Source organism: Carcharhinus amblyrhynchos, chromosome 9 (genome assembly GCF_965287045.1).
Source record: "Carcharhinus amblyrhynchos chromosome 9, sCarAmb.v2.hapA, whole genome shotgun sequence".
NCBI classification, from domain to species: Eukaryota; Metazoa; Chordata; class Chondrichthyes; order Carcharhiniformes; family Carcharhinidae; genus Carcharhinus; species Carcharhinus amblyrhynchos.
The window spans coordinates 24919622-24935348 of record NC_137332.1 but is presented as its reverse complement, the minus strand read 5'-3'; the positions used below and the strand labels follow the sequence as shown (position 1 = coordinate 24935348).

Below are 15727 nucleotides of genomic sequence, written 5' to 3'. Positions count from 1 at the left end.
ATTCTTGTTCCCCCACTCAATAAGGGAATTGGATCAATAGAATTGGATCAATTGGAACAAAACAGCATCACTGTAATTGTATGATATAGAAGGAAAAAATGGATACTGACAGAAAAATATGAACTCAAATATCACTTGTAAAATAGAATATATTAGTCCAGAAAGGGCAGAACAGAGTCTACTGATTGTTTAATTAGTTTTGGGATGTGCCTGTTAAGACACCATGCTAGTTTTAACTCTTCATATAACTTACATAAAGGAGATTGATCATAACTCCAGTTAACAGCAATAAAACAAACATAATGATGGTTACAAGTTTCCTAAATGAACAAAAAGCCTAGTGGAAATAAATTGAACACAATAATCAAATATATGAGAAAAGTCTACCAAACAGTTTTTATCAGCTGCCCCGTGCAACACGTCATCTTCAACTTTCTGAAAGATGAATTGTAGGTAGTATTTCAAAGAACAATCTATTGAAATTTTCCATCTTCCATCAAGGGGAACTCCAGGCTACTGATGTAAAATTACAATAAACTTCACCTTCAATCCTCATCAGTTTCATTCCACAAGTCGTATTTTCAGGATCCCAATGGGACTGCAGAAGTCTTATTTCAGAGATGTGATCACATAACGTGCTGATCACAAACTGTGCTTGCGTTACAATGTTCAATCTCATTCCCATCCATATATTCATACAATCCTTTTTAAAACATTGAAGGGAAGAGGCACAGATTTATCTGTTTTTCTTAAAACCCCAAAAACTTGATCACAAAAGCATGTAGATTATTATGAATGGCAATATGGTAATAGATCTTTAAATGTACCATGAAATGCCTGTTGCGCATTTTCTCCACTAGCAACAAAAGAGCATAAGAAATAGGAACAGGAATAGCCCGCTCTGCCATTCAGTTCAATCATACTGATCTTTGGCTATAACTCCATTTTCTTGTCTGCTTGCCATATCTATTGATCACTTGAGACACACAAAAAAAAACTATCAGATCCACTAATATTAATGTAACTGTTCTTTACCTCCACATTTCAGTACTCCTTTTTGGAATTAACTACCTCCTAGCTCTAGGTGGAATTCTCATTTTCATAAATTTTGGATAGTGATTTTTCTTCCTGCTTATAAATTGTGAGAAAATTAGCCACATATTCTGTCTTCATTCATCTCTGACATAATAGAAGTGGTACACATATCAAGCAAGCATTTAATCAGTTGAGACTAACTAACCTAGATTTTCTGTTCCACAGCCTTTTAGCACACATTAAAATGAATGGTTTAAGGCTGCCATTAAAATTGTGCCAATCAGAAAAGTAATGCCTAGGGAGATGCCCAAATATTGCATGTTGCTGAAAAACTTCAGCAGATGCTGGCTTAACATGAGCTGCTTCTTTCTGTTTATAATTGCAGTTAAATTGGCATAGTACTGACAGGAGCATGTCAGTGCCTTTTCCCCTCTATTATAAATCATAACACATTGTCACTCCATCTGCATTTGATAAATAAGTACAAGTTAATCATGTGTTTCATACAATGTATTATCAGCAAATAGAACCCAGATCACCATGTGCATCGAGAAGAGACATTCCAGAATAAACACCTATAAAGTGCATGTAAACCACCCTTGGTAAGTGTCCTGGGATGTTGATATTATATAGACTTCAATCTCTAATCATGCAGATAAAGCAATTTTGTCTACCTTGCCAAAAAAAGCACGGAGCATTAGGAGTTAAAATGGGCAAAGTGGCAGTTAGTTCTAATTAGGTATCCATCTATTAACTGCCAACACAAATTCATGTCCTGTCTGTCACCAGGCTGATTGGCACTATAACGTTCCTGACTTAATTGACGAATAATTACCAGCTTGCTGAAGACTGCCATTTCCAGACTTGCAGAAATTCTGAGGTACAGCTTTACGGATGGCAAGATATAATAAGTAGAAGAACTAGTTAACAGTACAGCAGCAAGGAGTGGACACTGCATGTACATACAGTGCAAGTGAAAGGAAGAAGTGCAGCAAGCAAGAACATGAAATTACATTGAATCTTTAATGAAACATCCCCAAGGACTTCAAAAGAGCATTAGCAGATAAAAGGAATCTGAGCTAAAGAAAGGGATATTAGGAGTGGTAACCAAAATCTAGGTCGAACAGGTAGGTTTTAAGGGATCCAGATCTCTTAGCTGCAAGAAGAGGCAGGCAACATTGTGCTGATTCTCAGATCGAGATAAAAAAAGTTATTCTGTGACAGAGAAGAACCTCAGTGAACTTAACATACTGCCTCAGTCCACCATATGGCTCAAGCTTTTAAATGGTATAACAGACATCTGCCTTGCTATGTTTATTAAATCACCTCTCCCATTACCTTTTTCATCATCAGTGTTACAGAGGTGAGGCAGACAAATACCATGTTAGCCAAATTTTCTTTTAAAGTGTACCTTGGATTTTATACGACAGCTGTGACACGTAAAAGAAAACACACTGCACGGCTTCAATACAGCTGATGTGAGCCAACAAAAGGAAGGCTGTCTCTCCCAAGTCAATGCGAGGCTCTGACAAGAACCTTGTTTCCATAAAGTACTGATCTAATCAGCAAAATCTGCTCGATAGCACCATCTGTTCTAGGTAATGAATAAAACAAGAGACCATTTCCAGATTCTAATAACATTTTAAACTGCAGTGGGTCTCTTTAGTCAAACCCTAAAGTCCCAGTTGTGCCCCTAATCGATCCCTCAGACGATGTAACATAATATATAAAACATTTTACTGTTTCGCCATTATAATGGTCAATTCAAAGAACTTTTGATTCTTTCAGCAATAACTTTTCTGTGTATATGTCAAGAAATTAAGCAGAAACAAGTTGATTGAAAATAAAAATATCTGGTAGATTCCTGATAACTATTCAAACATAACATATTTTGTAGGAAAGAAAAATTCAACTTCATTTTCAATGTCTTCTTACTGCATGTGAAGAAGAATGATTTAAGATATTGCTGGTAGTAGAGATCAGCCATAGCCATAATACCTCACCACAGAAAGGCAAAACATCTGCAACAGTGGGGTGCACAAACAAACAAGGGTGGTATGCTAAACATGAGAGACACAAAGCCAAAATTAAGATAACTGCATTTTATGTATCACCTTCATAGAAGTGGCTACTTAAAACAAATGGAAGGACAGGATATTAAAGTAGGAAATTCCAACATTCAATTTTGAGTCTGAATCTATATTGTTTCATTGGTTTGGGTTCTACTGAGGGGTCTCAAGAAACAGAAGGAGTCCTTTAAGTTCTTTGAGTTTATTCCACCATTCAATTCAATCACGACTGATCTGTATTTGAACTCCAACTACTTGCTTAGGTTCTGCAGCACTCGGTACCCTTGTCTGACAAAACATCTATCAAGGAAGACAATGAAAATATTTGTCAGCCAGAGTATTATTTAAATGGTGACAGATTGTGAAATATTGATATAAAAAGAGACCTGGGTGTCCTTGTACACCAGTCACTGAAAGCAAGCATGCGATGCAAGATTGCAGGATTGAAGATAGGAGCAAGGATGTCTTACTGCAGCTGTGCAGGGCCTTGGTGTGACCAAATGTGGACAATTGTGTGCAGTTTTGGTCTCCTTACCTAGGAAAAGATATACTTGTCATATACAGCGTGCAGCAAAGATTCGCCAGAGTGATTCCTGGGAAGGTAGGACTGTTGTATGAGTAGAGGTTGAGTTGACTGGGCCTATGTTCACCAAAATGTAGAAGGAGGGGGAAATCTAATTGAAACACGTACAATTCTGACAGGACTGGACAGACTGAGCGCAGGGATGAATTTCCCCTGCCTGGGAGAGTCTAGAATAAGGGGCAACAGTCTCAGGATGCAGAATAGATCATTTGTTTTAAGTTTATTTCTTAATCACAAATAGGCTTACATTAACACTGCAATGAACTTACTATGAAAATCCCCTAGTCACCACACTCCAGTGCCTGTTCAGGTACATTGGGGGAGAATTTAGCATGGCCAATGCACCTAACCAGCATGTCTTTCAGACTGCGGGAGGAAATCAGTGCACCCAGAGGAAACCCACGCAGACATGAGGAGAACGTGCAGACTCCACACAGTAACCCGAGCTGGGAATCAAACCCAGGTCCCTGGCTGTGAGCCAGCAGTGCTAACCACTGTGCTACCGTGCCATCCTACTGAAATGAGGAGAAACAACTTCACTCAGAGTGTAGTGAACCTGTGGAATTCTCTACCACAGAAGGCTATGGAGACCAAGACACTGAATATATTTAAGAAGGAAATAGATAGATTTCTAGACACTAAAGGGATCAAGGTGTAGGGGAGTGTGGGGAGTATGACATTGAGATAAACAATCAGCCATGATCATATTGGATGTTGAAATGCTCCTATTTTCTATTCTTCTGTTGGTAAACTTTTTGTCTAGCTTTGCACAAACAGAAACTTGAGTTGAGACATAAATATGAGTCTTTGAATCATGTTCTACCAAATCTGTACCTCCAACCATGTGCTATGATCACTGAAAAAAAGTCTTAAAATCTGCCAAAAAAGCTATTCATTATGGAGCAGATCCTTAGAATTTTAGAAGTTTATACGAGAGAAGACAACCTTTTAAGCTCATATGTCAGTGCCAACTTTTATAGAGAAATCCAAAAATAATCTCTTTCCTGTTTCTCTTCACATAGTTCTGTATCTTCCATTGCTTCAAATATTCATAAATTTTCCTTGTAAAAGATGCAGTGGTCTCTGCCTCTCCTCAATCATGACAAATTAATGTCCCTTTGTCAATGACTCCCCACAATTAACTTGAGCCGGATCCATTCTCATCTCACTAAATGTTATTTATTTCCCCTTTTAGCTTTCCATCTTTAACTTTTATGTCAAACATGGCAGAGGAGATATTACCCTCATCTCCAAGCACGGGTTATGAGTTCAAGTTGTATTCCAGAGTTTCGAGCTCCAAGATCGTTCCAAGACAATATTAAAGCATACTGCACTGGCGGAAGTGCTAAAAGCCCTGGCTACTCTCTGGCGGGTGTAAAAGATATTATGGCACAAACCCGAAGCAAAGTAAAAGAGTTACTCCAATATCTATATTGGAATATATTTATCCAATGTTTATCCCTCAATCAATACTAATTTGCTAAAGTACTATCTGGTTACTAGTTTCCTCCATAACAACAACAATCACATTTCAGACTGCTTAATTGTAAAGCAATGAGATGGAAAGGCACTACATAAATTCAGGTCTTTAATTACTTCTCTTCCTTATCCTTTTATATTTTCAATGTAAATATAACCATGTAGTTACTGTGATCCAGTTGTTCTCCCAACCAGATTAGTTGTTTATCTCTTATTAATTCCAGGAATTAATTGAAGTAAGGATTGTTTTCTCAGTGGACGAGAGACGCACCGATCCAAAACACATTTTTCGATGCGTTCTCAATAGGCTTCCTCGCTTTCACTGTATTGGTCAGCTTTCTCACAGTCTATTTTGTAATGGTAAAAATTGCTCATTACTGCCATTTCATTGATACCTATGCTACTGGTGTTCTGGATTACTCGTCCAGTAACAATTCCACTACATCACCGCCTTTTGCTTTCTATATTTCTGTTTTGAACAATATCTTCTCATCCTTCTCAACCTGTCTGCAGCATTTGGCACAGTTTGAGTATACAAGCCAATGTCTTTCCATTCTGGTTGTGAGCAGCTTTCCTTGCTTGGTTTCATTCTTATCCATCCAGTAATATACAGAGAATTTCCGCAATGGCTACTCTTCCTATTCTCTCACCATTATCTTTGCAGTCCCTCCAAGATTTATTCTTGGTTCCGTCCAATTTCTCAGATACACATGGTCTTTCACAACATCAAAAATAAATCAGATTTCACATGCATCCTGACAACACCCAGCTTTACACCGTTTCTTCCTTCAAACCATCCACTGTCTCAGATTTGTCATGCTGCTAGTACTCAATGAGCAGAAATGTCCTCTAATTAAATATTGCCAAGACTAAAGCCATTGACTTCAGCACCTTTCCCTAGCCGCTAACGCTTTCCTAGCCATTCCAGGATCTCTGCAATCTGTACAACTCTGAGCTGAGTTTCTAACCCCCTTTAAGTCTCCTATCACCAAAACCTAATACTTGCATGCCTACGATATTGCTTTGCCCTGTCCATTTCTCAGCCCCTTTACAGCCAAACTCTTCATCCATCCTTTTTTACTTCCACGCTAAAGGTGCCAACATACTCCCATCTTTCAGTCTCTGTAAAGTTTAATTAATCGAAAAACGTGTTGCCCATATCTTATTATGCATCAGGTCCCATTCATTGATCACCCACGCTTACTGATTTACATGTCTCCCAGTTCAACAAAGTCTCAACTTAAAAGATTCTCATCCTTCTGTTCAAGCTCCTCCATGGCCTCACCTCCCCGGTCTCTGCAACCCCCTCCAGCTTAACATCCCTCCAAGAATTCTGTATTCCTCCATTTCTAGTCAATATTGTGCATAGCTCCAACAGTGTGCTCTGATTGGCCAGGGCCTAAACTCTGGAATTCATTCCATAAACCTACCAGCATCTCCAGGTCTCACTCCACCTCTAAGAAGCTCTTCAAAAGTTATCACTGATCTGTTCTAATATCCTTATGTCACTTTGTGTCAAATTTTGTCCTATAATGCTCCTGTGAAGTTTCTTAAGATGTTTTATTATGGCGTGCTTCATAATAGCAAGTTGCTGTTGGCTGCCTTCTTTCAAAAGGTGAAGCAGATTTCTGACTTCTGCTTTGGCTCTCCTTCATCAAACCACTGTCACAAACATGGCTGATGTTATCTGCAAGGATGTTCCAACTTGGAGCAATAGTTCATGGTGGGGTATAATTTTGTTCACAGGCATTGTGTGAGGAGTTACGTGGAAGACCCAGTAAGAAAGTAACCAGCCCAGTCTTGGTATAACACTGAATAAAGACTTCTTGTTACAACAAAGAAAACACACGAACAGGGCTATAATCATCCAAACATACCCAAAGAGTTTATGTAGCAATTTTGATCGAAAGTATATTTAAGTCATCTGAACTCTTTCAAGTCACCCCCCCCTTCCCAAACAACATCCACTTCAATTAATCTATAAGTAAAGGCCAACATACAGTTACCACACTATACGCAACTGAGCAGTTATTGTGGGAAACATCTCTTCTCGGTTCAGCAAAGATATGGGATATCTATAAAGATATTCTCCCAAAAAATTCAAACTGTTGCATTTGTGTAAAAACTGGAGTAAATCCTCTTTTTTTTAGTAGAATTTTCAAAACAAATCTCGTGCATTACAGGGTGCCTCAGGGAAATTCATGCTGAAAATCGGGGGAAGTGGTCTATTCCTGCTGGAGAAGCTGGCAGCATAGCGCTGAATGGGCCACTGAGCATGCGCCGATCTGTCATACTGGAGTAGCTGCCTACTGCCGGCCTCACGATCGCTGGCCAGCCCTGCAACAGCGCATTGCTGCCCGTCCAATCCCCACATCCCACAATCACTGGCCTCTCGAACCTCTCCCGATGTCATGTTCCCGCCACCCACTCAAGTGGTCAGCCCCAATCAGCGCCTTCCCTCCCTATGCCACTGATCCCTATACAGAGTGACAGCTGGATCCCTTACTTCTACTGATCTTCCCTTCCCCAGAGGCCCTCCCAACAACAGGCCCTGGATCTGGCCCCGGCCCTTTGGTACTGCCCGATACCCGGTGGGCAGTGCAACTTTGCCCCTTGGGTAGTGTCAGGGTTCCAGGCTGCCAAGCTAGCAATGCCCAGGGGCACCCCTACCCCCCCTACCCGACCTCCTAGGGGAGGCCTCTATGGCCTCCCTTCACTCCAGCAGGGTCAGCCGCTTGCTCCCTGTTTGTGGGACAACATAGAACATAGAACATTACAGCGTAGAACAGGCCCTTCGGCCCACAATGTTGCACCGACCAGTTTTTTTTAAAAAAAACACACCCACTAATCTAAACCAATCCCTTTTCGTCCATAAACCTATCCACAGATCTCTTAAATGCCCCCAAACTAGGCGCATTTACAACTGCAGCAGGCAGGGCATTCCAGTCCCTCACCACCCTCTGGGTAAAGAACCAACCCCTGACATCCGTCCTGTAACTACCCCCCCTTAATTTAAAGCCATGCCCCCTCGTGCTAGCTTTCTCCATCCGAGGAAAAAGGCTATCACTATCCACCCTATCTAAACCTCTAATCATCTTATATGTTTCAATAAGATCCCCTCTTAGCCTCCTTCTTTCCAGCGAAAACAACCCCAAATCCCTCAGTCTCTCTTCATAGGACCTCCCCTCCATACCAGGCAACATCCTGGTAAACCTCCTCTGCACCCTCTCCAAAGCCTCCACGTCCTTCCTGTAATGTGGGGACCAGAACTGCACACAGTACTCCAAGTGCGGCCGCACCAGAGTTGTGTACAGTTGCAACATGACGCTGCGACTCCTAAATTCAATCCCCCTACCAATAGGGGGATTGAATTTCATTCCAGAGACTTCATTCCGCAGCCTGCTAATGAAATTAAAATATTGATTGGAATATTTAAATCAGCCTAAAATCAGCATAGAGCTGACAACGCCAGGAATCCGGGGCCTGGAGATGTGCGGAGGCCATGGAGCCCAGCAAGCAGCATATTAAATGGTCTCCACTGATGTGCCCTGGCCCATTGCGGTGGGAGGATTGCCCTCCCCATGATTTTAAATGCCTCCACGAAGATTTCTGCATTCTTGCTTCTTGTCTGCCAGCAAGGACTGGCTTCCGGGCTGCTAAGTGGAATCTGCTTGACTCCTTCCCCAAGTTTTGGTAATTGTACTATGTTCCCTTTTGATTGTTCTGTCTGTAATTTGCTATCCCTTCAGCTTCTGTAGCTCTAAAATATTAACATACGTATGTTTCCTGTTGATGGTTTAACCGTCTAATTAAGATGTTTCTGATTAGCATGAAGATGTATTCTTCTGGTCTGTCTAAAGCCTGTTAATCTTGTTACTGGGAGACTTGTGAAATGCCTATTGAAATGCTGGTGACTTCTATCTGTTAGTCTGTTACATTCTTTGTATTGCTTATTACTAGGCACATTCATGACACCACCGATTAACGTTACCACCGTAAATAAAAAATCCTCTTGACTCAAACTTTATGCCACTAATAAAACAAAACAGTTGTGGAAAATCTCAGCAACTCTGAAAACATTTGTGGAGAGAGAACAATAATATGAAAGCAAATTACTGTGGATGCTGGAATTCAGAACAAAAACCGAATGATTCTGGAATCCAAAACAAAAAGGGTTATCATTTTGAAACGTTAGTTCTGTTCTCTCTCCACAGATGTTTTCAGACCTGCTGAGATTTTTCAACATTTTCTGTTTTTGTTTCGGATTCCAGCATCCACAATAATTTGCCATGACTAAAAGGATGGTGGAAGTAAATTCAATAACAACAGTCAAAAGAGAATTAGTTAAGTACTAGAAAAAGAAAAACTGCGGGGCTATTGTGGGCAAAGCACAGGGGGAGTGGGAATAATTGGATAGCTCTTTCAAAGTGTTGGCACAGACATGATGGATTGAATTGCTTCCTTCTGTGCAGGAAGGTATTACACTACAAAATCTCTTCAGGGCAAAAACTCAAAACATTATAGTGATACTTGTATGCTTTTTGAACTGCCACTATTTAGCTTGTGCTTCTAAGGTGGCAACCAAACTCAGATTTTAGTTGCTCCCTGTTTGTGGGACTTCATTCCGGAGACTTCATTCCGCAGCCCGCTAATGAAATTAAAATATTGATTAGAATATTAGAAATCTGTTTGAAAAGCCTTACAGTCAAATAAGAAACCCAAGTTTTTCACAGCACTTTCTATTTTTCTTGTCTGTTTTACAAAACTCAAAAGCTTTTAAAATTCTTTCATAGGATGTGGGTGTCACTGGCTAAACCAATCTTTATTGCCCATCTCTAACTGTCCTGGGGGTGATAGTGGTAAACAGTTTTCTTGAACTCCCTCTATCCATAAAGTTCCTAATTAATAAATCTGTTACATTTCCAAATACAACTGAAAAACTTTTTCCCTGCTCAGCATGAAGAATTGTTCATGTAAACAAATACTTGTTCCCTATAAGTCAAACTATGTCCTTTCCTGTATAATATCTGCAATGTACTTAGCTTAATGATCTAATAGAAGACATTGTGATCTCCTAATGGAAGAATTAACATTTCACAATTTGTAATTCAAGCTATAAATTATATAGTTTATTAAAAGCAATAATCAACAGATGATGAAGCAGCTTGTATGGTTTAATTCTTGCTCCTTCCTCCACATGTGCTTCAGTAAAATAGGTGAAGCACTACATTACTTCATCTAAAGATGCTGCCAGCACTGGACTGGGGTAAGCACAGTAAGAAGTATCACAACACCAGGTTAAAGTCCAACAGGTTTATTTGGTAGCACAAGCTTTCGCAGTGTCACTCTTTCTTTAGGTCGATGAGGAGTTGTGTTCACAAACAGGGCATATATAGATCCAAACTCAATTTACAAGATAATGGTTGGAATGCGAGTCTTTACAGGTAATCAAGTCTTAAAGGAACAGACAATGTGAGTGGAGAGAGGGCTAAGCACAAGTTAAAGAGGTATGTATTGTCTCCACCCAGGACAGTTAGTGAGATTTTGCAAGCCAAGGCAAAATAGAACCAGAACTGACAAGGTGGGTGGGAGGATTCAAGTACACCTCTGACTGGATGTGTAGTGGTCAATCGTTATCACCCCCGGTTCAGAATTAATTAGAGGCCTTTCATGCTGGGCGAATAGGATTATTTGTGTTAAAAGTTTTTTATCTATTTGCTGGTCAAAGGAACTTGCACAAAGGAAACGAAAGCAATGCTTCCACAAACAGTTGTCACTGACAGTGAATTCAAAGTTTGCACCAGCCGATTAGATGACAAGGATGCCAGCTAGATCTAATGCAATGATGGGGGTATCAGAAAGTAATTTTTGTGAGAATAACATAAACAGCTTTGCAATTAAAATGTATTAACACATCAAGACCAACAAGCATCATAATAGCCATTGACAGTAGTGTCATCTGTAGACTTAATTTTCCCCATACTGTAATTTCTAATCGCGCTTACAGGCTATGGGCGGTACCTCTGCTACAGACTCCAAACGACTGCACAAATATACCAACACTATCATTTAAATTGTGACTCAACTCCTTTTGCTGTCATACATGATACCATATGTAGCACCTTATCACATCCTGAAGACACATCAAAGTGTTCTTCACAGTACAGTTAACATTATATGGGCAAATTCAGCAGCAAACGTGTATAGAATTTCTCAAACAGCAAATTAATGATTAACCAAACAGGCTGCTCTTGCTGCTGCATGTTGAAAAAAAATACAGTTAAACATGTATATACAGCTGCAAAGATAAAAGGGATCCTATATTCACCATTCACTTGGTATTATGGTCAGTCAACCACACAGCTTTCTCTAAAAGCAGGGTGGGGAAAACAGTGGGAAAGCACTTCTGGTGGCAATGATTTCTTACTTTGGGAAGATTGCTGTCATCTGTGCGGAGGCAAATCCTTTTCTACAGCCACCTTCTGTGATATTTCCATTTTTAGAGTTTAATTCTGTTGAGCTGGAGAAAGAGAGAGATAAAAGAATAAATAGGATGAGTAACACAATGCTACAAGACACAAACAGAAAGAATTTTGAATGCTTAAAGCAGATGCCATTTCAGGCCATCATTCTTGAACTGTGAAAGAGCAATTCACTTTGTGCCATTTCCTTGCACTTTTCCCAAACCCATTTTTCCTGCAAATATTTATCCACTTACCTTCTAAAAAGACTTGATGGATTCTGCTTCTAATACTGCTTCTGGTAAAATACTTCATGTACTGATAAACATTGTGATAACAATAAAAAAAAGTCTCCTGTCCTCTTCTTTCACTCTTTTCATCTTCAATGCCTACCTCTACTTCCTGGCTACTCAACCAGTGAAAACATATTTTCATTTTTTTTTCATAATTTTTTTTCATATTTTCTTTTCAGAGCCCCTTAATTTTAGATAGCTCACTCGGGCTTCCTCTTAACATTTTACATCCCAATGAAAAACGTCTCCGATTCTCTAGTCTTTCCTTATAATTTGCCTCTCATTCTTATTATCATCTTAAAACTGCTGCTGCATCCTTGCCATGATCTAAACTGATTATCCAGATTATCCAGAATCCGACACATCAACAACAATTTGTATTTCTGTCACACCTGTAACATAGTAAACTATCACAAGGCACTTCATGTGATGGACAAAAATTAATACTGTGCCAGGAAGGGGATTTTATGGTAGGTGAGGCAGATTTTAAGGAGCATCATTAAAGATCCTCTAGGAAGGAGCGATCACAGCATGCTAGAATTTCAGGTTCAGATTGAGTGAGAGAAAGCAGAGTACCATACTAGAGTTTTAGTGTTGGACAGAGGTAATTATACAGGCTTGAGGAAAGAGTTGGCCCAAGTAGACTGAAGTTGGCATGCAGGTTCAGCATGTTACAAAAAAGACAAATAGGATGTTGGCATTTATTGCAAAAGGATTGGAGTACAAAGTAGAGAAGTGTTGTATGGACTGAAGATGCAACCATATCTGAAATATTGTATTCTGTTTTGGTCTCCTTATTTGAGGAAAGATGTGGTGGCATTGGAGGCAGTTCAGAGGGAGGTTCATCAGACTGATTCCAGGGATGCAGGGCTGACATATGAGGGGAGATTAAACAATTTGGGCTTATACTTGCTGGAGTTCAGAAGGATGAGTGAGGATTTGATTGCGATACATAAAATTCTAAAAAGGACTGATAGAGTAAACATATCCCAAATGTTTCAACTTATGGGGCAATCTGGAACAAGAGGTCACAGGTATAGGTTGACAGGCGTTAGATATAAAGGTGAGATGAGGAGAAACTACTCACAGAGGGTGGAACTCACTGCCCCATAGCACGGTAAGAGTCTGAATTGTTGAATGGTTTCAAGAAGAGATAGACATAGTTCTAATTTAAAAAAGGATAAGTGATATGGGGAATAGGCGGGGAGATGGATTTGAGACTAGGGACTGATCTGACTAAATGATGGGGCAGGCTTGAAGGGCTGAATTTGCTTACTTCTGCTCCTAATTCCTATGTTCTTATAGATGTCACAGCACCTCTAATATGCATAATGCATAATAGTCTTGCTATCGAAAAGACCAGTAAAAAGATTTTGCTTCAAACCAACTGTATTTTGTACACCCGAGTCAAATATTTTACGTCAGAATCAAGCAATTTATCTTAATTTAATCTTAATTTCCTGATATTTATAACCCATACATGTTTTGCTCACATGGTTTACAATGTTATCAAAACAATTTGATTGAATAAGCATTTGCAACTCATTGCCAACACAATTATTACTACATTTTTATACCACAGAAGCTTGTATCCCTTTGCTGTGGGAAGAAGAAAATTATGATAAATTTGCAGATATTGAGCTGAAGGGTCTATAGGTTGCCAGAAAGTGACAGAAAGCAATAAACTTTGCCAAACAGAGGCAAGGGACGGATTGCAGATAATGGGGCGATTATCCAACTGGGGTGCGCCTGACGCAGACTGTACCAATTCCGGAAAATAGCGTGTGGACCTAAAAATTGGTTTTGCGCCAGGCACTGAACTATTTACAATTTTCCTGGCCTCTTTGTACTGGTGCAAACTGACAGTGCCAGAAAGGTCTCAAAGCTGATTAGCATGAGATTGACTGGATCTCAATCTCATTAATGAGTTCAGCATGTGACTGTTCCCCTTCCCAGAGTGCTCTCACCTCTCTGGCAGGGTGTCACACAGGCAAGAATCACTATTGCTCTCCACTAGCAGAGGCCAAGAGTGAAGGGTTCGGAGGCCATTGAAGACACCGGGTGGCATGGGGGGTGTGGGGGAGGAGTTTCCTCCAGATGCTCTAGTTTCCTCCCTCAGTCTAAAAGACATGCTGGTTAGGTGCACTGGCCATGCTAAATTCTCCCTCAGTGTGTGCGAAAAGGTGCCTGAGTGTGGCAACTAAGGGATTTTCACAGTAACTTCATTGCAGTGGTAATGTAAGCCTACTTGTGACACTAATCAATAAACTTTAAACTCAATAGCATGATACTCCCTGCCTGCCCCCTGCCCCAAATCCTTTCATCCCCTTCATCCCAAGTGCTAGATCTAACTGCTTCTTGCAAACATACAATGTTTTTGGCCTCAACAACTCCTGTGGTAGCGATTTTGCAAGTTGACCACTCTCTGGGTGAAGAAATTCTCCTAGTCTTTGTACTAAATGGTCTACCCTGTATCCTCAGATTGTGACCCCCTAGTTTTGGACCCCCCACCATCGGGTACATCCTCCTGCATCTACTCTGCCTAGTCCTGTCAGAATTTTATAGATTTCCATACAATCCCCTCTCATTCCCTTAACTCCAGCGAATACAATCCTATCTGACTCAATCTCTCCTCATGTGTCAATCCTGCCATCCAGGAATCAGTCTGGTAAACCCAGACTGAAGATGGCAGAGGAGAAGAGGCCTGAAGAATGAGCCACATTCAGTCATGTATGAAGCTTGGTACACTTAACCTTGGTAGTCTCAATCTTGTAAGTAAAATTGAAATTAAATTTGTACCTTTTGAACAGCAAGTAGCAAGGAGTTTCAGACAATAAAGGTTGTGTGATTCAGTCTCTGAGCTTAAATAGACCTAAAACATAGAACATAGAACACTACAGCAGAAACAGGCCCTTCGGCCCACAAGTTGCGCCGATCACTTCTATACCTACTAAGCCATAAACCTATCTATAACCCCCAATCCCATTAGATCCAGAAGTCTTTTAAAAGACCCTAGCGAGTTCACCTCCACCACCACCGACGGCAGCTGGTTCCATTCACTCACCACTCTCTGAGTGAAAAACTTACCCCTAACATCTCCCCTGTACTTGCTTCATAAGAACATAAGAACATAAGAAATAGGAGCAGGAGTAGGCCATCTAGCCCTTCGAGCCTGCCCCGGCATTCAATAAGATCATGGCTGATCTGTTGTGGCTCAGTTCCACTTTCCTGCCCTCTCCCCATAACCCTTAATCCCCTCTCTTATCAAAAACCCATCAACCCGCTTCTTAAAAATATTTAGCGAGGCAGCCTCCACCACGTCAACGGGCAGAGAATTCCAGAGATTCACCACCCTTTGAGTGAAGAAGTTCCTCCTCAACTCCGTTCTAAACCGCCTCCCCTTTATCTTGAGGCTGTGCCCCCTAGTCCTACTGTCTTTTTTGAGCGGGAAGAGTCTCTCCACCTCTATCCTATCCATCCCATTCATCATCTTATACGTCTCAATGAGATCTCCCCTCATTCTTCTAAACTCTAACGAGTACAAGCCTAGTTTATTCAGCCTCTCCTCATAGCTCAATCCCCTCAACTCCCCCTGCACCTTAAATCTGTGTCCTCTCGTAGCGACCATTTCAGCCTGGGGAAATAGCCTCTGAGAATCCACCCTAACTATTCCTCTCAACATCTTATAAACCTCTATCAGGTCGCCTCTCAACCTTCGTCTCTCCAGGGAGAAGAGTCCCAGCTCCATCAACCTATCTTCACAGCGCATGCCTCCCAATCCAGGCAACATCCTTGTACATCTCCTCT

General features: G+C 40.6%; 1 protein-coding gene across 3 annotated transcripts in view; it reads right to left on the bottom strand.

Moving 5' to 3' along the window:
- Window positions 1–15727, bottom strand: part of st3gal3a (ST3 beta-galactoside alpha-2,3-sialyltransferase 3a) — a 523437-nt gene that overhangs the window by 295636 nt on the left and 212074 nt on the right. For all 3 annotated transcript variants that reach the window (XM_080195328.1, XM_080195327.1, XM_080195329.1), the window contains one exon: window positions 11594–11686. In XM_080195328.1, coding sequence (XP_080051454.1) covers window positions 11594–11686 — 93 coding nt within the window. The remainder of the gene's footprint in view (window positions 1–11593; window positions 11687–15727) is intronic.